This window comes from Argentina anserina, chromosome 6 (genome assembly GCF_933775445.1).
Source record: "Argentina anserina chromosome 6, drPotAnse1.1, whole genome shotgun sequence".
NCBI lineage: Eukaryota > Viridiplantae > Streptophyta > Magnoliopsida > Rosales > Rosaceae > Argentina > Argentina anserina.
Window position 1 is genome coordinate 33524733 of NC_065877.1, and position 17033 is coordinate 33541765.

General features: G+C 37.6%; 3 protein-coding genes across 4 annotated transcripts; 2 read left to right on the plus strand and 1 right to left on the minus strand.

Moving 5' to 3' along the window:
• The first annotated feature begins 1835 nt into the window (after nucleotides 1-1835).
• Nucleotides 1836-4719, plus strand: LOC126798165 (proline dehydrogenase 2, mitochondrial). Its single transcript, XM_050525027.1, has 4 exons — nucleotides 1836-2505; nucleotides 3349-3994; nucleotides 4091-4331; nucleotides 4425-4719. The coding sequence occupies exons 1-4, from the start codon at nucleotides 1942-1944 to the stop codon at nucleotides 4462-4464; spliced, it is 1491 nt and encodes a 496-aa protein (XP_050380984.1). The 5' UTR covers nucleotides 1836-1941; the 3' UTR covers nucleotides 4465-4719.
• On the minus strand, nucleotides 4716-10258 carry LOC126798163 (probable inactive ATP-dependent zinc metalloprotease FTSHI 3, chloroplastic). 2 transcript variants are annotated; one of them, XM_050525026.1, is made up of 5 exons: nucleotides 8895-10258; nucleotides 7501-7824; nucleotides 6749-7049; nucleotides 6257-6456; nucleotides 4716-4856 (listed from the first exon to the last, which is right to left on the minus strand). In XM_050525026.1, exons 1-4 carry the CDS (start codon nucleotides 10002-10004, stop codon nucleotides 6257-6259), a joined length of 1935 nt encoding a protein of 644 aa, XP_050380983.1. In that variant the 5' UTR covers nucleotides 10005-10258; the 3' UTR covers nucleotides 4716-4856. The 2 variants fall into 2 exon arrangements, with proteins under 2 accessions (XP_050380983.1, XP_050380982.1); XM_050525025.1 differs by lacking the exon at nucleotides 4716-4856 and having other exon boundaries at nucleotides 6161-6456.
• A 979-nt stretch (nucleotides 10259-11237) lies between these two features.
• LOC126798409 (uncharacterized) lies at nucleotides 11238-15482 on the plus strand. The gene is made up of 9 exons (XM_050525367.1): nucleotides 11238-11548; nucleotides 12141-12370; nucleotides 12500-12695; nucleotides 13435-13605; nucleotides 13685-13801; nucleotides 14174-14371; nucleotides 14463-14522; nucleotides 14617-14715; nucleotides 14938-15482. Exons 2-9 carry the CDS (start codon nucleotides 12237-12239, stop codon nucleotides 15028-15030), a joined length of 1068 nt encoding a protein of 355 aa, XP_050381324.1. The 5' UTR covers nucleotides 11238-11548; nucleotides 12141-12236; the 3' UTR covers nucleotides 15031-15482.
• The last annotated feature ends 1551 nt before the right edge of the window (nucleotides 15483-17033 follow it).

A 17033-nucleotide genomic window follows, 5' to 3' on the forward strand; every position in this document is an offset into this window, starting at 1 on the left:
AATAATTTTTTGGTTCCGACATTACTGACAGTATTGTACGTAGGAATTTCAACTTGGTCACGGCACTGTAACAAAATAAAATCTCATATTGCAGAATCATCTTTTCAAGTGCATTTTCAAAAACACCGCCAGATCTAGCAACAATACATCTAGCTAGGCACCTTATGCACTTGCGTGCCTGCACTAGAGTGTTTATAGCTCCGTGTCTTCTTCTCAATCTCTTGTAAATGTAGAAATGTTTGTTTATGAATCACAAGAAGGAAAATATCAACAGACAACAGGCATGCATGAAACAGCCGAGTCATCGAATCAATAAAAACATGGTCGATCCATAAAATTAACAACCTAGCTAGTTTCGAACATCAAACCATTCAAAACCAAATCATCAGAGTCACTACTCCCGCTAGGATTCTAGGATAATAACCACAAATTAAAACCGGCCAGCTATGCTGGAAAGATTACTACATCAATAGATCAGTCGGAATATTAAATCGGAGAAAAAAAAAGTATAATAAGATGACCCTAAATAGGTCGATGGTGAAGCTCGTAGAGCTGGAGGAGGTCGTACTTGGATTACTTCATCCGATCCGATTGATCTCCAGTGACGCTTCTAATGTTGTTTTATTTGATGTTCACATGTTGTAATTAGTTTTAGTTGTATGATATATAGAATCGAACGTTAACTTCATGGAAGCTATCCATTTGGGATTTGGAAATATATATAATCAGCGCGGTACAGCTGCAACTCGATCTTCATGGAAGTACATGCAACTCCAACTCAGTATCAACTTGATCCTAAAGCTGGTCGGCCAACCTTGGTCTGCAACCAGCCCTAGTTAGCTGTACAGTACGCACTACTTCACCTTCATACTGTAAAATTGCCTACACGCACCAACTTGCAAATAAAATTAGAATTCATGTGAATATATTATATTCTTTGACAGTACTTTATGGATAATATTTATGGAAAATTATTGATCATCCCCGACTCCAGCTAGCTTGAAATTCCAGTCCCATTTATTAACATTAACTCATCAAAGCCAATACCAAGGCTGAACAACAGGTGGAGATCCTAATCTGAGCAGTCGTAAATAGTCATCACTCGACTTCAATTTCCTAAGCTAGAGAACAAGAAACTACTTAAATTTGATAGCGGCAATAGTTTACAGGTCATATATGCCTGTGATATTCATTTCTTAAATATATCTCACTTACAAACCAAAATTCTCTACACTTTTGTTCCTGTTAGGGCGATAGATCGAAAATCGATACAAATATTAGGTCAGATCATGAGCGATGAGTCGGATATCATCATATCGGAATACTATTATACTCAACCAGCATCAAGGATGCAACTGGTTCTCTGAACCAAAACAGATAAGTACTTAACCGACCGGCATCATCAACATTGATTATAAATCCAGCAGGTTTAGCTTCACTGACCAGCTAACCATGCAGCCTGAAATCAAGTTGCTTGATCGTGCTCCAGAATTGATGCATCAACATATATGCGTGACTTCAAGCTTAATCAAACAAAAATTCTTTTGCATTGTAGTTTTTTGTTAATGAATAGCGCGTTTACACAGTTTGGGTATCTAGTCCATCTCAGTAATTATCCAGTGCATCCCTGATTACTGTCAGTAAAGTAAATCACCAACCAACGGCGATCGCAGAAATCCTTGTCATAAGTCAATATCGATCTTACGTGGCTCCAGCACACGATTTTTGTTTTTGTTTTTACCAAATTACTGTGCGGTTACTAAATTCTAAAACTGACTATATAGAAGGGTGAAGGGGCCTCACTCTTCCCTCACAACTAGCAAAAGCAAAAACAGAGAGTTGCAGAGAACAGAAAAACTACCCAAAGATTTTCATAGAGAAAGAAAAAAAAAAACTAGGATAGCCAGAGCCATCTCTAACAAGAAAGCTCGAAACCCTTGAATGGCCAAGCGTGTAATCCCAACAGCGCAGAGAATCCTGAAGACGCTCCGCCCTCTCAACTCGGCTTCCTCCACCACCATCTCCGGCGTTTCGCCGATCACCTTCCCTGGAAAGCCTGAAGCGGATGAGCTGCTGCAGCCGACGAGTTTAAGCCAGCGGGGTAAGGATAATATTGATGTCTTGTTTGACCTTGAAGACGTGAACAACAGGCTGTTTGAGACGGTTCCGACGGTGAAGCTGCTCCGTGCGGCGGCGAATCTTCACATGGTGGCGATGGAGCCGATGGTGGATTTGGGAATGTGGATGATGAGGTCGAGGCTAATGGCGACGCCAGTGGTTAAAGACGTTATTTTGGGGTTCATTAGGTCTACGTTTTATGAACACTTTTGCGCCGGCGAGGACGCTATCGCCACCGGTAAGTCGGTGTGCGCGCTGAACGAGGCGGGGCTCCGAGGCATGCTGGTCTACGCTTTGGAGTACGCCAGCGACAACGAGTCGTGTGATCGGAACTTGCAGGGGTTCTTGGACACCGTTGAATCCACCAAGTCGCTTCCTCGTTCTTCCGTAAGTAAAACTCTAAATCTCCCAAGTTCCCCCTTTCCTTTTTTCTATTTTGTTCCAGGCTTTGGTTGGTTCTAGGTTAAGGTTGTGTTGATACAACGTAGTGCCAAATCGGTTTCTGTGGGTCCTACTATCTCTACTCCTGCCACGTGGAGTCGGCACGTAGGTAACCCTAAGCTCAAACACGGATTTCCGGTCAATTTTTCTTTACCATCTCGGAGTTAAAAGACTCGATTAAAGTTCGGAGCTTAGTGTAGTTGTCATGTGCTTGGTGCTAGTCTTTGCATAGTGGTGTTTAGTCCAAAATAGGGGAGAAAATTGTAAGTAGTTGAATGGAAATAGGTTTGAAGTTGTGCCTATAGTGTAAAAGTTGGTTCCCGATAAATGCTCTTAACCCTGAAGCTAAAGATCTGCAGAGTAAAATTCGGATCTTGTTAATGATGATTTCTTATAGTGATACTATGTTTAGTTTAAAACTTGTTTTTGAGACTTCTATTTTTATTAGAAATTTAGCGGTCGTGGTTTAGTGTTGCAGATAGACTCGTTAGTTGCCTTGGTCTCAAAGTTACTAAGATTCCGGGATTTTTACTGTCGTAGAATCAGAGATTGGTACAAGACGGTAATACTTTTCAGCTACTTGGAAAAGTACTTGGGAGATAATTTGTGGTTTGTGAAAGCTGTATATAGTATATACCAGCTGAATCTTAGCTAGCAAATAGATCATTGATTCCACTTGGATACATATGCCGATCTTGACCGTGACTAGTCATAAAAGCACTTCTGCATAATGACATTTTTTGTCGTGATTGATAGTAACCGAAAATGATGTTTTTCAACTTGTTGCAGGTGAGCTTTATTATACTGAAGATTACTGCGATCTGCCCCATGAAGCTTCTCGAGCGGGTTAGTGACTTGCTCAGATGGCAACAGAAAGACCCTTCTCTCAATCTTCCATGGAAGCATGAGACTCTACCCATTTTCTCCGAATCCAGCCCCCTCTATCATACGAAGGAAAGACCGGAACCTCTAACTCCGGAAGAAGAGCGTGATCTCGAGTTAGTCCATCAGAGACTGCAAGGACTGTCCGAGAAGTGCTTGGAAGCCAATGTCCCCTTATCAGTCGATGCAGAGTACACATTGATTCAACCTTCCATTGATTACTTGACGTATGCTTCGGCAATCAAGCACAACAAAGATGACAACCCGATTGTTTACGGAACAATCCAAGCTTACTTGAAAGATGCAAAGGAAAGAATGTTGCTAGCATCAGAGGCTGCAGACAAGATGGGCATTCCGATGGGGTTCAAAGTGGTGAGGGGTGCCTATATGTCTAGTGAAAGTAAAAAAGCTTCTGCCTTAGGCTATCCCTCTCCCATTCACAACAGCATTGAGGAGACACACGCATGCTTCAACGAGTGTGCGTCTTACATGCTTGAGAAAATTGGCAATGGCTCTGGAGCTGTTGTTCTTGCAACCCATAATGTAGAATCAGGTAAAGAATTTGAAACAGAACTTCCACAACCAGTAGAAAATCCTCTGCCAGAGTTCTGAGCTAATATGCCTGCTGTAAATTTTTTAATCCATACAGGGAAACTGGCCGTCAAAAAAGCACATGAAATTGGCATCAGCAAGGTGCACCAGAAGCTCGAATTCGCTCAGCTGTATGGAATGGCAGAAGCACTTTCCTTTGGTCTGAAAAATGCAGGGTTTCAAGTCAGCAAGTATATGCCATTTGGACCTATAGAATTAGTGATGCCTTACCTTTTACGGAGGGCAGAAGAAAACCGAGGGCTTTTATTCGCCTCAACTCTTGACAGATACCTTACCAGGTAACAATTTATGTTCAAGCAAACGCATGAATCCATATTATAAAAGCTTGATGTGATTTTAATATATATACTTTGGTCTTTCTTTACATACAGGGAGGAGTTGAAAAGGAGACTCAAAACAGCAGTTTTCTAAGGCAAAACCTAAAAGGCTTCTGTATAAAAGTTAACAAGCTTGGCGCTTCACCGCCAACATTGTAAATAATTAGTAATTGTGGCGCAGTTACTGGAATGAATAATGAAGATGGGTTTGTAAGAATTGTAAGAAAGTTGTGCTCTGTAATTCCCTATCAGATTAGGGGCATGAGGCTGTAATCTCGGGCTGCAACAAGTCCCTACTCATACTTCCATGCTGAAAATGAATAAAGGTCCACATTTATGTTTCTTGTAAGTTGTAAATCACAAATCCTAAACCAGTACTAGAATGGTGTAAAAAATGTGATGTGCTCTATCTTCGAACGGAAGATAATGTCCTCCTTATCCAGATAGGAACAGCTGATGTGTGATTGACTAAGAATCTATCATGACCTGAATATTAAAACACATCCACAAGAATAGAAGCAAAGAGACATTAGGAGCTGCTTGTGCATGTCAACATCATATCACATGTAATGTGAGGGCGGTAGCTCCTATTACCCGTACCATGTTCGTTTTCCTTAATTTCCATAACATATAAGATAACTTAAAAAAATTCATACCCAAATCAAATGATAAATTACATCCCTCATGCTTGTACATATATATCTTAATAATTTAGCAGATATCATAGTTTAACCTATGTAAAAGAAATACTGAACACATGCAGCAGTGTGCCTTTGAAACCCCTAATGCAGCAGCCTGTCAAAATATTCATTTTGTATCTAAAAGCATGCTTTCCCATTCAGCTAACATGTATAATTTATTTTGTGGATGTCAAAATCACACATAAATCAGAGTATTCCAACAAAGTAGGAGATTAATTTCTCTCAAAGCCATTATGCCTACTGACAAGATTAGATACAGTAAAACCTCTATAAATGAATAATGTTGGAACTAGAAGAAATTATTACTTTAACGGAATTATTAAATTTATTCATTTATCGATAAATTAATAAATTATTATTTTATACAAAGTATTGTTATTATTCTTGCTGAATTGATGATAATTGTTTAGTTTGACTACTATGTCTACATTTAGCTAGGATTCTATATTTATTCACTTCCAAAATTGGTATAATTTCATGCCTAAAAGTAACTTTAAAATGGTAAGTTTAAATAATTACTTTTATTAATTTGTATTATGAAATTTATTCACTATTTTTTTTAAATATTTGAACAATTATTAATTATTTTAACTAATTTTTTAAATTTTATTAAAATAATTATTACTTTATATATTCGATGAGACCCAAGAGATTTCAAAAAAATTATTATCTTATGTATTTAACAAGGTTCCTAATAATATACATTGGTCCCGAGTCGGAGTCGGGACCGGAGAAAATTAGTACTTAAGCAAGGTTATTCATTTATGAAGGTTATTCATTTATGAAGGTTAGTCTGCAAGTATAATCCCCTTGGATAATGACTTTCAACCAAAGGAAACAGAGCATTTTCTATATAATAATTAGAGTTATGATTGCCCAAGCAAACATGAATAGGAGAAGTCTCCCACTTGGAAAATGACCCTTTTTTCTGAAAGATGGAAAATCAAGCATTATTATTAGATGTTTGGTACTTAAGCCACTTTTGTAAGACTATGCAAATCCAGCTAAATGCCTACCGCAGCATTCACAGGTATACAGGAGTTAACGATTTTGCAATCATATCACTAGTTATATTTCTTCCCCATATGATGACAAGTATAAATCGAAATTTCTATCATCAAATATTGAATAATCAGTTATATTGTAATATGTGTGTAACTAGAACTAAAGCTGTAGGGTACATACTCAGCTCAGAGTTTGGTATCCTAGTGGCCCTTGTGTTCCGTCTTGTCTTGTACTATTCTTTCCTGTCAGAGAAGGCATCCATGGGAAGAGTTTCCCGAGCTCGTTGCTAATTGTTGAGGGTCTAATTCGCTTATCATTGATTCCAAACTTTGCTCTTTCAATTGCTTCCATTACATCTTCTCTAGTAACGTTCTCACCACCTGTGGAAGCAATAGATTGACATTTTTAAGACACCGAAATTTCTTTTCTAAAGAAAGCACTAGCATAAACAATGCATTAATCAGTAAAGCACAAATAAACAATTAGGCAAGAACAGGGAACAGATGAGGCCGTTTTAGCTCTGAAAGAGTAGGAGTGAATAGCAGATAAATGAATCTAATTCAAGAAGAGAAAAACTTAGAATGATGATCATACTTTTATAGTGACGAGGCCTGTGCCATTTCAGATAGAAAAAATAGTGATAACATGAACGTACAATATACTTCAACCTACCTCTACGAGCAGCAAGTAAAGCAGCTTCATTGACAATGTTTGCAAGATCGGCCCCCACAAAACCTGGGGTCAGAGAAGCGACGAGATCACTGATAAGATTAGCATTTTCTTCCAAGGGAACTCCTCTCAAATGTACAGCCAGGATTTTCCTCCTTCCATCTTCATCTGGTTCTCCTACAACTACTTTTCTTGAGAAGCGGCCTGGCCTACACAGGGCTGGATCCAATACTTCAGGCCGATTAGTTGCTGCAACAACAATCACTTTCGAATCTGACTCAAATCCATCCATTTCTGTCAGCAACTAGAAGAAGAGACACAGTTTAGCCAAATCCGAGTGTCAAATTACTATTCTATGAATTATCTTGAAAATAGAATACAAAAACCAAATTTATTAAACAAAAAGAGAAACTTTCCAATATCAAATGGGAGAGTATATGAAAGATGTCAGATACATAACAAAAAAAAAAAGCAGTCAAAAATAAATAAATAAATTGGAATGTGTTTTAGTGGGGAGTGATATCTCAAACTAAAATAGAAAATAGAAAAATTAAGGGTATTGAACAAAAGGATTTTATTCAAGTACCTTTGTGAGTTTTTCAGCATGTAATGCAGTTTTTTAATAAATCTATGTCAATCAATTTGAGTACTCATTAAGAAGACAACAACAAATAGAGAAGTTGATATCAATAAGTGAGAATGATGCACGGTAGGATACTTTTCTATAAGGTGGAAATAACTGAATCTTAGATTACCTGATTGAGCGTTTGGTCACGCTCATCATTGAAACTTCTGCCACGCTTTGTTCCAACTGCATCAATCTCATCAATGAATATGATTGAGGGTGAATTTTTTCTTGCCATATTAAATAGGTCTCTAATGCGAGCTGCCCCTCTTCCAACAAACATCTCAACAAATTCACTGGCAGAAACAGTGAAAAATGGTACACCTGCTTCTCCAGCCACTGCACGAGCAAGTAGTGTTTTCCCTGTTCCTGGAGGACCCACCAGCAATACACCTCTCGGTAACTTTGCTCCTAGTTTGTTGTAGTTGATGACTCCTTGCAAGCATAAAACTATCTACAAAATAGAAAATATATCAACAAATAAAAATGAAATAAACAGAGTAAGATGTCTGTGTGTGTGTGCGGGTGTATGCACAAGAGATACTCAGTGACCTTTATTTGTACATACAACCTAAACAGATCCCCATGTCTGACAGATGTGTTTTACTTGTTTGTCTGTTTTATATAATACCACTAAGCTGCCAGAAGGAGCACCATGCTTAGGTTTGTTACAAAGCCTAAGGAAATCTTCCAGCACCTGATCAAGATAAAACATTCTGACTGACGGTCTGCACCAACCTTTTTCTTTTTTAAAGAACCCCAAGTTTCAATTGATGTATACTTTCGATATAAAGAAGGTGCAGCATGTGTAATGAATACTCCTTACATTAAAGAACCCAGTTTTACACTGCATCAACAATTTACCTAGCAACCTTATCTTTGTTCATTCACATCAACAGCAGGCATATGTAGAAGCTAGATTACACATCTTTGGAAACTCCTTATGCAGACCGAGATGTCCTTATACATGTATGGAAATTCATGAAAACATGAACCTTAGGGGGGAGGTGTGGGGTTGCAGAGTCAATTATTTCTTTCCTGTCTCACTTTCGTTAACAAATGAAAGATTTTTGTGCTCCTTTTATGCAACAGACGTAGCACCCAATTCGGAGTTTCTGAAATGCCATAAATTGTAAACTATTGCTTAAAGTAGCACAAAACTAGCTCTATTAATAATCATCATATCCATGAATTCTTTTCCATTTTATATTTTGTTGCCTCTAACATCAGAAAACTCCAACACCAAACAAAAGGTGCAATTTTTTGGTTTTTGATTCAAGTTCTGCCTCTGTGCCTAGGGATGTTATATTGTCCCAGTCTCCCAGAATATGTAGTTCTTGGAATTGGTGGTGACATACGCTTTCTATCATTTATGGGGTGTGTAACTAAAGCTAAGGAAATTAAATATATCCATAGTTCCAAACAAAGAGTAAGTAGTGGTATTATCAACTATGTAAGCATCCATGATATGCCAAAAGTACTACCAAAGATTACCACGGTGAAAATAAGAGATTAAATGGTTACCTCCATAAGCTCTAATTTGGCAGCATCAACTCCCTCAACATCATCAAACCCAACCAACTGTTTATCAGGTCGCCTCTTTTTAGCTGGGCTACTAGCAGCAGAAAGTTGACGATAAAGGAGCCACATCAATGGCATCAAAGGTATCCACAGAGATAGTATAGTTATCAAAGTAGTCCTCATTGACGACAACACTGATTGAGGAGCTGAGCCATATGTAATCCCTTTTTCTCTCATCAATTTAAGAAGAAATTTCTCATCATGATCTACTTTTCTGGTGGAAAACTGCCATTCCGGAGCTGAAGATCGAGTCACTGATAATTTCTTCAATACATTCCGGTTCAATGCTTGACCTGATTGTTGACCGTCATCACTTGCAACCTCATCAGTCACATTTTCACTCTGATCACTCGAAAGTTCTTCATTAGACGACTGACTATTCCCAACAATGGGAGAGTGTGTATTATAATATATCCTACGAGATCCCTCCTCGAATAAAACTTTCGAGACAGACTCATTCCGTATACTTGTAACCAGTTCTGAATAAGGAACCATTTTCGGTGACGGCACTGCAGTGAACCTTAGAAACAGATAGCACATTCCCAATGCCACCGTAATCGAAGTAAAAAGAGTCACTTTTCTTCTATTATTTCTCAAGAAGATCCCAACATCAATCAATATTGAGCGGATTGAAACTCTCCTCAATCTTAAAGCTAATAACCGTACCCTGGGACGCAATCTTAAAGAAAACCTCTTCCTCATATTACTGCCACCCTTTTTCCCCAAATTGATCTGCTTATTTGCACTGTTCTCATTTGTCAGTGGCCCTATTTTGCTGTAACAACGCATCCCATGCTTTGATTTATTGCCATAATTATCATATCTCTGTAAATGAGCTCCACTTTTCCCATCACTCAGTGACCAAAAGTCACTGTTCCAGACCAACCCATGTTGAAAGTTACAACCTTTATCAAATCTCAAAGAACTAAAAGCAAATGAATCACAACAAAAGCCTCTGAATCTTCCTAAAGACTTGGGCTTTCGAGCTTGAACTCCCAAACCATTATGGCCAGGGTGAAACCCAGTGTTGCAAACAACAGAAAAGCAGGCCATGTTTGTACCTCTATGACAATACCAATCTATCTACTCAGATATAATACCACACCAACTGTATGAGCACCATTGCCACAATACTAGTACATCAATGACATAAAGATGTGAAATTTGAATAGATAGAACCCAGAATGAGGAAATGAAACCTGGAAGTGGTGTTTCACCATTGAAACCTGGAAGAGCTTGCAGGAGGAGAAAGAATGGTGCTGGTTGAGTCCATGAAAACAAAGGGAAGGAAGAAAGAAAGACTGTTAGAAACTTGGAATGGAATGGAATGAGAAATTATCTCCAAAGCCTCTTTTTTTCATATTTATTTTTTGGTCGAGTATTTCTCAGTCTTTCACTTATGAGATAACACGTGTTATGCTGTGGATGGGTCACTGTTCTTGGCTTTGGTTGTGACCGCAGAAGAGTTTTATCTCAAGTTGTCAACTCTACATTTCTTGGATACATTTCCAAGCTTGAGACTTAAAATGGAAACCTCTTGGGACTAGTTCTCTTAAATTAGCATTTTAATTTTATGATTTGATGATTTTAATACATATGCATAGCATAATGATTCATGGATATGATGATTTCACCACACATCTTAGCTACATATCTTAAAAATACGTGTTAGCTTACTTGGTAATACAAATTAATTTTCACGCTTTTATACATGGAGAAGAATGATCTGTGTGTTTAAATTGTATGTATGGGGTTAGATTCCTTAGTAATATTTTTATGCTGGTGGGCTATAAAACTATATGAGTACTGAGTAGGAAGAGATCATTAGTTAAAGTACAATATGCTCATTTTGTATGGAGAATATGAACTAAGATATTAGAGAAAAATTAAGATATAATCACAAGTGGATGAAATTAGTGAATGGTATGATTTTGGTTGTGTCTAGGATTGATAAACTTCATGATTAAAGATCATTATATAATGATCGATCCCATTAATCTTAAATTTCAGTATTAATCGTAGAATCATGCGTCAACATATTTTTAATAATCGTTATTGATCGTGAAAATTTAACGTGATAACATATTTGATATGCAAAATAAATCTATTTGGTGAAAAAAAAATAAGATAGAGAAATTGAATTTATTTTTTTCACTTTTGAGTTGATCTTGTAAATCAACAACAATAAAATTTTGTAAAAAAACACGCTACTATTGCACAATATATCATTTTCGTATTCTTAACCATCAAACAAACCTAGTTAAACCTCCGACGCGTGTTCTGTTTTCTCACTCGGCTGCACCTTTCAGGCCGAAGCTACTCCGTGCGCGGTTTCGTGAATTCGTTCCGATATTTCAGCTAAACGACGTCGTTATCCCGGTCCTCTGTTTTGTTCGTTATCTCAGTGAGGATGAATCAGTTAACCTTTTACCGCGCGTAAAACCTCCATTTGGTTTTCCCAACTACCATTCTTAGGCCCTCCTCTGTCTCAATCTTATTTGCATAATTCGCAGAGCAATCAATCTCACATTATCCAATCCCAGTTCCAAATCGGAGAACCACCTATCATTCATCCATTCCTATTCTTTGAAACCCAGGTTGGTTTTCTCTTTTCTCATCTGGGTTTTGATTTTTAGTTTCGAAAGCTTGAGTTTTTGAGATTCATGGGGGTCATATTAATGCTAAAGATTGTTTTTTTTAATTGTGTTGATTACTATGATTGTGATTGTTTGTGTATAGAGAGATTGGTTGTGTTGGATTTTATGCCAAATGGGTGTTTGTGTGATTCTTTAAAGGGTGATATTCCTTCTTGTAATCTTGTTTTGTTCTTATTGTGGTATGATCGCTTGAGCATTTTCTTATGTGTGTTTTTTTTTTTGGAATACTAGATGGATATTACTCCTGCTTAATAGCTATGACCTTGTCTGATATCATATTCATTGACTTGTAGAAGTTGCCCAGTATATGCTTCAAAAGACTTTGCCTGCATTCATTATTTCATAATGTTTGTAATGCCGTTTCAACAGCGATTGTTTGATATTGTGGTTGATTGAATGGCTGGTACAAATGGTTTTTAATTGGATGAATTATATTGTGTTTTGGGAAGTAGAATTTGGTTGATTACTTGATATTGTGGTTAATTTGTGAAGGGAAACAGCATCATATTTTATTTGCTTTCATCTGTTTCAGATTTTTCTTTGTTAAATGATTAACGAGATTGGTGAAGGTAGAAACAGTTAGTTCATTTGACAATGTCCCTTGTAAGAGTTTATATGTGATCATCAAATGGAAAAGAAACGAACAGATGACAGTGAGCCGGGTCCAGTTCCTCCACTGAGATTGGATAGATTTGGGTTTTTGAAGCAGGAACCATCTCCTGATGGCTTACCCAAGGGCAGATCAGCCTTTGAATGTGAGAGGTACGCCGTTCCTTTCCTTTTCTCATTGGCACGGTGTAATGCTTGGATTAAATAACCTGAGCAATAATTCGTCACTTGCTTTTTACAATTTTGTTACGATTATTAACTGCAACTATTTAATTTTTTCAGGGAGGAAAGGAGGGTTAGGAAATGGAGGAAGATGATTGGAGTTGGAGGCAGTGATTGGAAATATTATCTTAGGAGAAAACCTCATGTTGTTAAAAGAAGAATAAGAAAAGGAATTCCTGATTGTTTAAGAGGTTTGGTGTGGCAGTTGATATCTGGAAGTCGGGATCTTTTGTTGATGAACCCTGGTGTTTATGAGGTACACTTTATTCTTGGTTTCTTATAAGTGAGTGTTGTGCCTTTTATGTTAAAGCCCAAGTAAACAGCAATTGGATCATCACATTTACTTTCAGAACTGAAGATAAAATATTAAACTGCTGCTGCCCAGGTGCATGCCTGATGCTGATTCTGTCAAGCACATATATAATCTAATCAAACTGGTGTTGTGAAAATTGCAATCAAGTGACCATTAGCCTGTACTTCTACTTTTGCGAGCTTAGATGTGTCAGTAATTGCATGTTTTGTGTTGACCAGGGCTGAAAAGTAAGTCCAAATTCAATGTCCGAGCATTAGGGTTATGTCAAAGGCTCTCATGGTTGAATTATAAACATTAGGCTTATTACAACAACTCTTACCCTTTGTCACTAACTAGACAAACCTCCAATTTCAAAAAGAAAGAACATGGAAAGAAAGAATGCAAATTGTAACATTCAATGAAATTAAATTGATGATTTCAGTTAATTTAAATTGAGTACTATTTACCTGATCTAGGTTGACCGTTCTAGTTGCTGAATTTGAAAATATCACTTTTTAATCTTTGGTTTGTGAAGGATGATTAGGTCCTAGGTTGGTTGGGTTGGTGGCTGGACCCTCAAACTATTGTTTCTTATGTGTTATTATTCTTTTCACATACTGAGTTGATATTACATCTGAACACTTTTTCCTTGTGTACATCTGCATCTTCAGTATTAATCCAAAATGCTGTTTTGTTGTTGCAGCAATTAGTAATATATGAAACATCAGCTTCAGAGCTGGATATAATTCGAGATATATCCCGCACCTTCCCTTCACATGTTTTCTTCCAGCAAAGACATGGTCCTGGTCAAAGGTCTCTCTACAATGTTTTGAAGGCATACTCTGTCTTTGACAGAGATGTCGGATATGTTCAGGTTTGACAATTTGTCTGCTCACTCTAATGCATAGTTTATGTTGCACTCCGGATAATTTTAAATAGTTTAAAGAATGCAGGGAATGGGGTTTCTGGCTGGTCTATTGCTTCTTTATATGAGTGAGGAAGATGCATTTTGGTTACTGGTCGCATTACTCAAAGGAGCGGTCCATGCACCAATGGAAGGATTATATCAGGTGGCCTGTCTGCTATGAGTTAATCTTGACCTTAGCTTTTGGTTTGTTGGACTATTAGGACTCTAGGTGCAAGCACTTGAGACCAACTTTAACAGAATGAAGAATGTTTTTCCCACTTTAGTCAGTCCATCCTAAGTGAGGATACACTTGATCAAATAACCTTACCACACTCTGCATTTTTATTTGTAATTGTATTGTGATGTTTTTGGTTTCGTCTTTAACATTCTATTTGGAATTTGATTAGTTGTTCATATTGATCATTATCTAGGTTTTTCAGTTATAAAGTAAAATCATGGTTTGTTTTACTTAGCTGGAAAACTGGGGAAATGGCTCCACTGCACTGAAAATTGATAGTTTATTCTTGTCATGTAGGTAGGTCTACCACTGGTACAACAATACCTTTTCCAGTTTGATCAGTTGGTAAGGGACCAGCTGCCAAAGTTGGGAGAGCATTTTACCGAAGAAATGATAAATCCTAGCATGTATGCAAGCCAGTGGTTCATTACAGTCTTTTCATATTCTTTTCCTTTCCATTTGGCTCTTCGAATTTGGGATGTCTTTCTCCATGAGGTTAGTTCCTTTTGTGTTTTGTCCCTCTTAGGAAGTATTATATCTCTTTGGAGCCTATAATGAATCTATTTGTATGATTTTATTTTTGCAGGGTGTTAAAATTGTTTTTAAAGTTGGTTTGGCCCTATTGAAATATTGCCACGATGATTTGGTGAGTGTATACAGTTCCTTCTGCTCCGTGTTGGTGCAACTAAGTAAAATAATCGCCTCAATGATGTTTTTATTTTATTTTCTTATTTGGATAGGTGAAATTACCCTTTGAGAAACTTATACAAGCTTTGCGTAACTTCCCTGAGGATGCAATGGACCCCGACACTTTACTTCCAATGGCTTACTCTATCAAGGTTTTTCTTTCTGCATTTTTTTCATACATTTGGTGAAATATGTTGCTGTGATACCTCATAAAGTTGAGGACACTTCTTGAAGATACTGTGCTGTAGTTTTGATTACTTTGATTTGTTTTGCAATGCATGCTTTCCTTTGTATCTTTGTGTTGATTCTGACTTTGTTTTATAGTATGGTAAAGTTACTTTATCCTCATATTTGTATGGTTTGATGACCATTAGGTATCCAGGTGCTTGGAAGATTTGAAACATCAGTATGATAAGAAAAATGGGAAGAACCTTAAGCCTTCAAAAGATGAGAAACCGGCTGGATGAAGACTGTTCTTATCCCATGGGAGTTAGTGCAGCTCATCATTCTTCATTCTTCTGTAGGAACTAGAGAGTCCGATTTATATAGGGCAGCTATTGTATAAAGATGTATTGACCATTGACAGTGCCATAATTATTGTCGGATAGTTTCTTTCAAATCCAAGGTCATGAACTGCTGCCCTATTCTTTTAGAAATATATTCTGTAAGGTGCTATAGTTCTCATTGTGGAGCTAAGGATTCCTTTATCCCCATACTGGTGGTTGCTTGTGGCGATGGATGTCCGAGCTAGGGTCCGGCTAGTTTTAGTGGAAGAAGAAAGGAGTTGCCGTAGTTGATAGCTTTGATGTAAATGAGGCCTCAAGTACTACTCACATCTTAAACTGTGAGTTTATGTGTGCTTTCCTTGGAATATAGTTGATGAATATCAAATATAGCTTTGAATTTCATTCGGAACACACTTCTGTTTGATACATATTCATGTGTTATATCCAGCACACTGAAAAGACCTGCAAGTCGATTCGCTAGTATGGAATAATCAAGCAAAGACAATATGGAAATCTCACTGAAATTGAAGGATCTATATGCAACTTGATTCTCTAATATGGAATCAAGCTAAGACAAGATGAAAATCTCACTCAAACTGAAGTATCTATATACAACTTGATATATTTTCTGGTCCCCAACAATCACAACTCTCCCCTCAATTCCCAAATTGCTCGTACTTATCTTATGTTTTCTTGACACAAAAAAAAATATGTTTTGTTCAAACTATAGTACACATACACGACATATAGTTGTATATAACCAAACAATTTCCATATTTCTTCGTAGACATATCAAACCTTTGTTTACTTGACCCAAATGATCATCCAAGTTAACATGCCTTATGTATGTTTATATGCCCGAAACCTTTTCTGACTATCCTTCTAAGTTCTAAGTCATGAGCAACACACCGCTGCTGAGGTTACTTGACCCAAGAGATCACGCAAATAGACATTGATGCATTTTGAGCTTTGGCCTTGAAGAGGTTGGGGAGGTTTTTAGAGGTTGTCTTTGTGCCAATTGTGCGTTGTCAATGGCTTCAGTTATGTGTCTTCAAACCCCCAAATACAACTGGCTCTCTTCCAAGAGCCACACAAATGTCTCACATGCAATGCGAGGCACCTAAATAAAGGCCTCTAAACCTGCTCATACGTTTTCTTTGTTGGTATATCTTTGGCTGTATTCTTTCTTAACTGGAAATAGATTTTACAATTAAGCTTAGTCCTTAACCAAAACTCTAAAACAGGACCATAATTGGCTACTATCTATCACCTCAAAAATGTTAGTCTGATGAAAACAGTATATTGACTTCGATTAATAATTTGTTGCAAAATATGTTAGCGTTAATATCAATTAATTATGAATATCTAACTCTGCGACCCAGTCTTGCGTTGTTATCTATGCGGATATATTGTGATAATTTTCATTTCAAAACCAAATTTGAATTTCTTGAAATTAATATGATATTTGGTCATTCAAAATAAAAATGACAGTGGAATCAACATGAGGGCATGCCATACTGATTGTAGTACAAATCCGATGTACTGATGAAGTCTTAAAAATGTACATTCTCCAAAATACAGGCTCTCAGTATAAATACCCCGTATTCTACCTCCAATTTGCAAATAATGACAAGAGCGAATATAGGGACGTGGGCCCCGTTCCATGCAAGACAAGCGTGGAATGGATCGAGAACAAGGCAAAATGACAAAAAAGGACAGCTCAGAGCATCAGAAATCCGGTCCCTCTATCCCTAATTGATTCCACACTCAAAAACAAAACCACATCATCTTCCTTATCGTACTGCCACGTGTTCGACCTAGTCTCTCCCCCTCCGCACCCGATAATACCCCTCCCCACTCCCCACGGCGTCGTTTCGCCGCGGCCCCCCCTGACTCGATGCCGTGTAGTACTCTGCCACCTGAAAAAACGCGGAAGGGTAGAATCGTCAAAGAGGTGAAATCAC

Excerpts from the sequence above, each read along its gene's own strand:
- LOC126798165 (XM_050525027.1), top strand. The coding sequence starts at position 1,942 with ATGGCCAAGCGTGTAATCCCAACAGCGCAGAGAATCCTGAAGACGCTC. Across the intron at positions 2,506-3,348 it reads AGTCGCTTCCTCGTTCTTCC|GTGAGCTTTATTATACTGAA; the intron begins GTAAGTAAAACT and ends AACTTGTTGCAG. Across the intron at positions 4,332-4,424 it reads CTTGACAGATACCTTACCAG|GGAGGAGTTGAAAAGGAGAC; the intron begins GTAACAATTTAT and ends CTTTACATACAG.
- LOC126798409 (XM_050525367.1), top strand. The coding sequence starts at position 12,237 with ATGGAAAAGAAACGAACAGATGACAGTGAGCCGGGTCCAGTTCCTCCA. Across the intron at positions 12,371-12,499 it reads TCAGCCTTTGAATGTGAGAG|GGAGGAAAGGAGGGTTAGGA; the intron begins GTACGCCGTTCC and ends TAATTTTTTCAG. Across the intron at positions 13,802-14,173 it reads CAATGGAAGGATTATATCAG|GTAGGTCTACCACTGGTACA; the intron begins GTGGCCTGTCTG and ends CTTGTCATGTAG.
- LOC126798163 (XM_050525026.1), bottom strand. The coding sequence starts at position 10,004 with ATGGCCTGCTTTTCTGTTGTTTGCAACACTGGGTTTCACCCTGGCCAT. Across the intron at positions 7,825-8,894 it reads CCAAATTAGAGCTTATGGAG|ATAGTTTTATGCTTGCAAGG; the intron begins GTAACCATTTAA and ends TCTATTTTGTAG. Across the intron at positions 7,050-7,500 it reads GTGACCAAACGCTCAATCAG|TTGCTGACAGAAATGGATGG; the intron begins GTAATCTAAGAT and ends CTCTTCTTCTAG.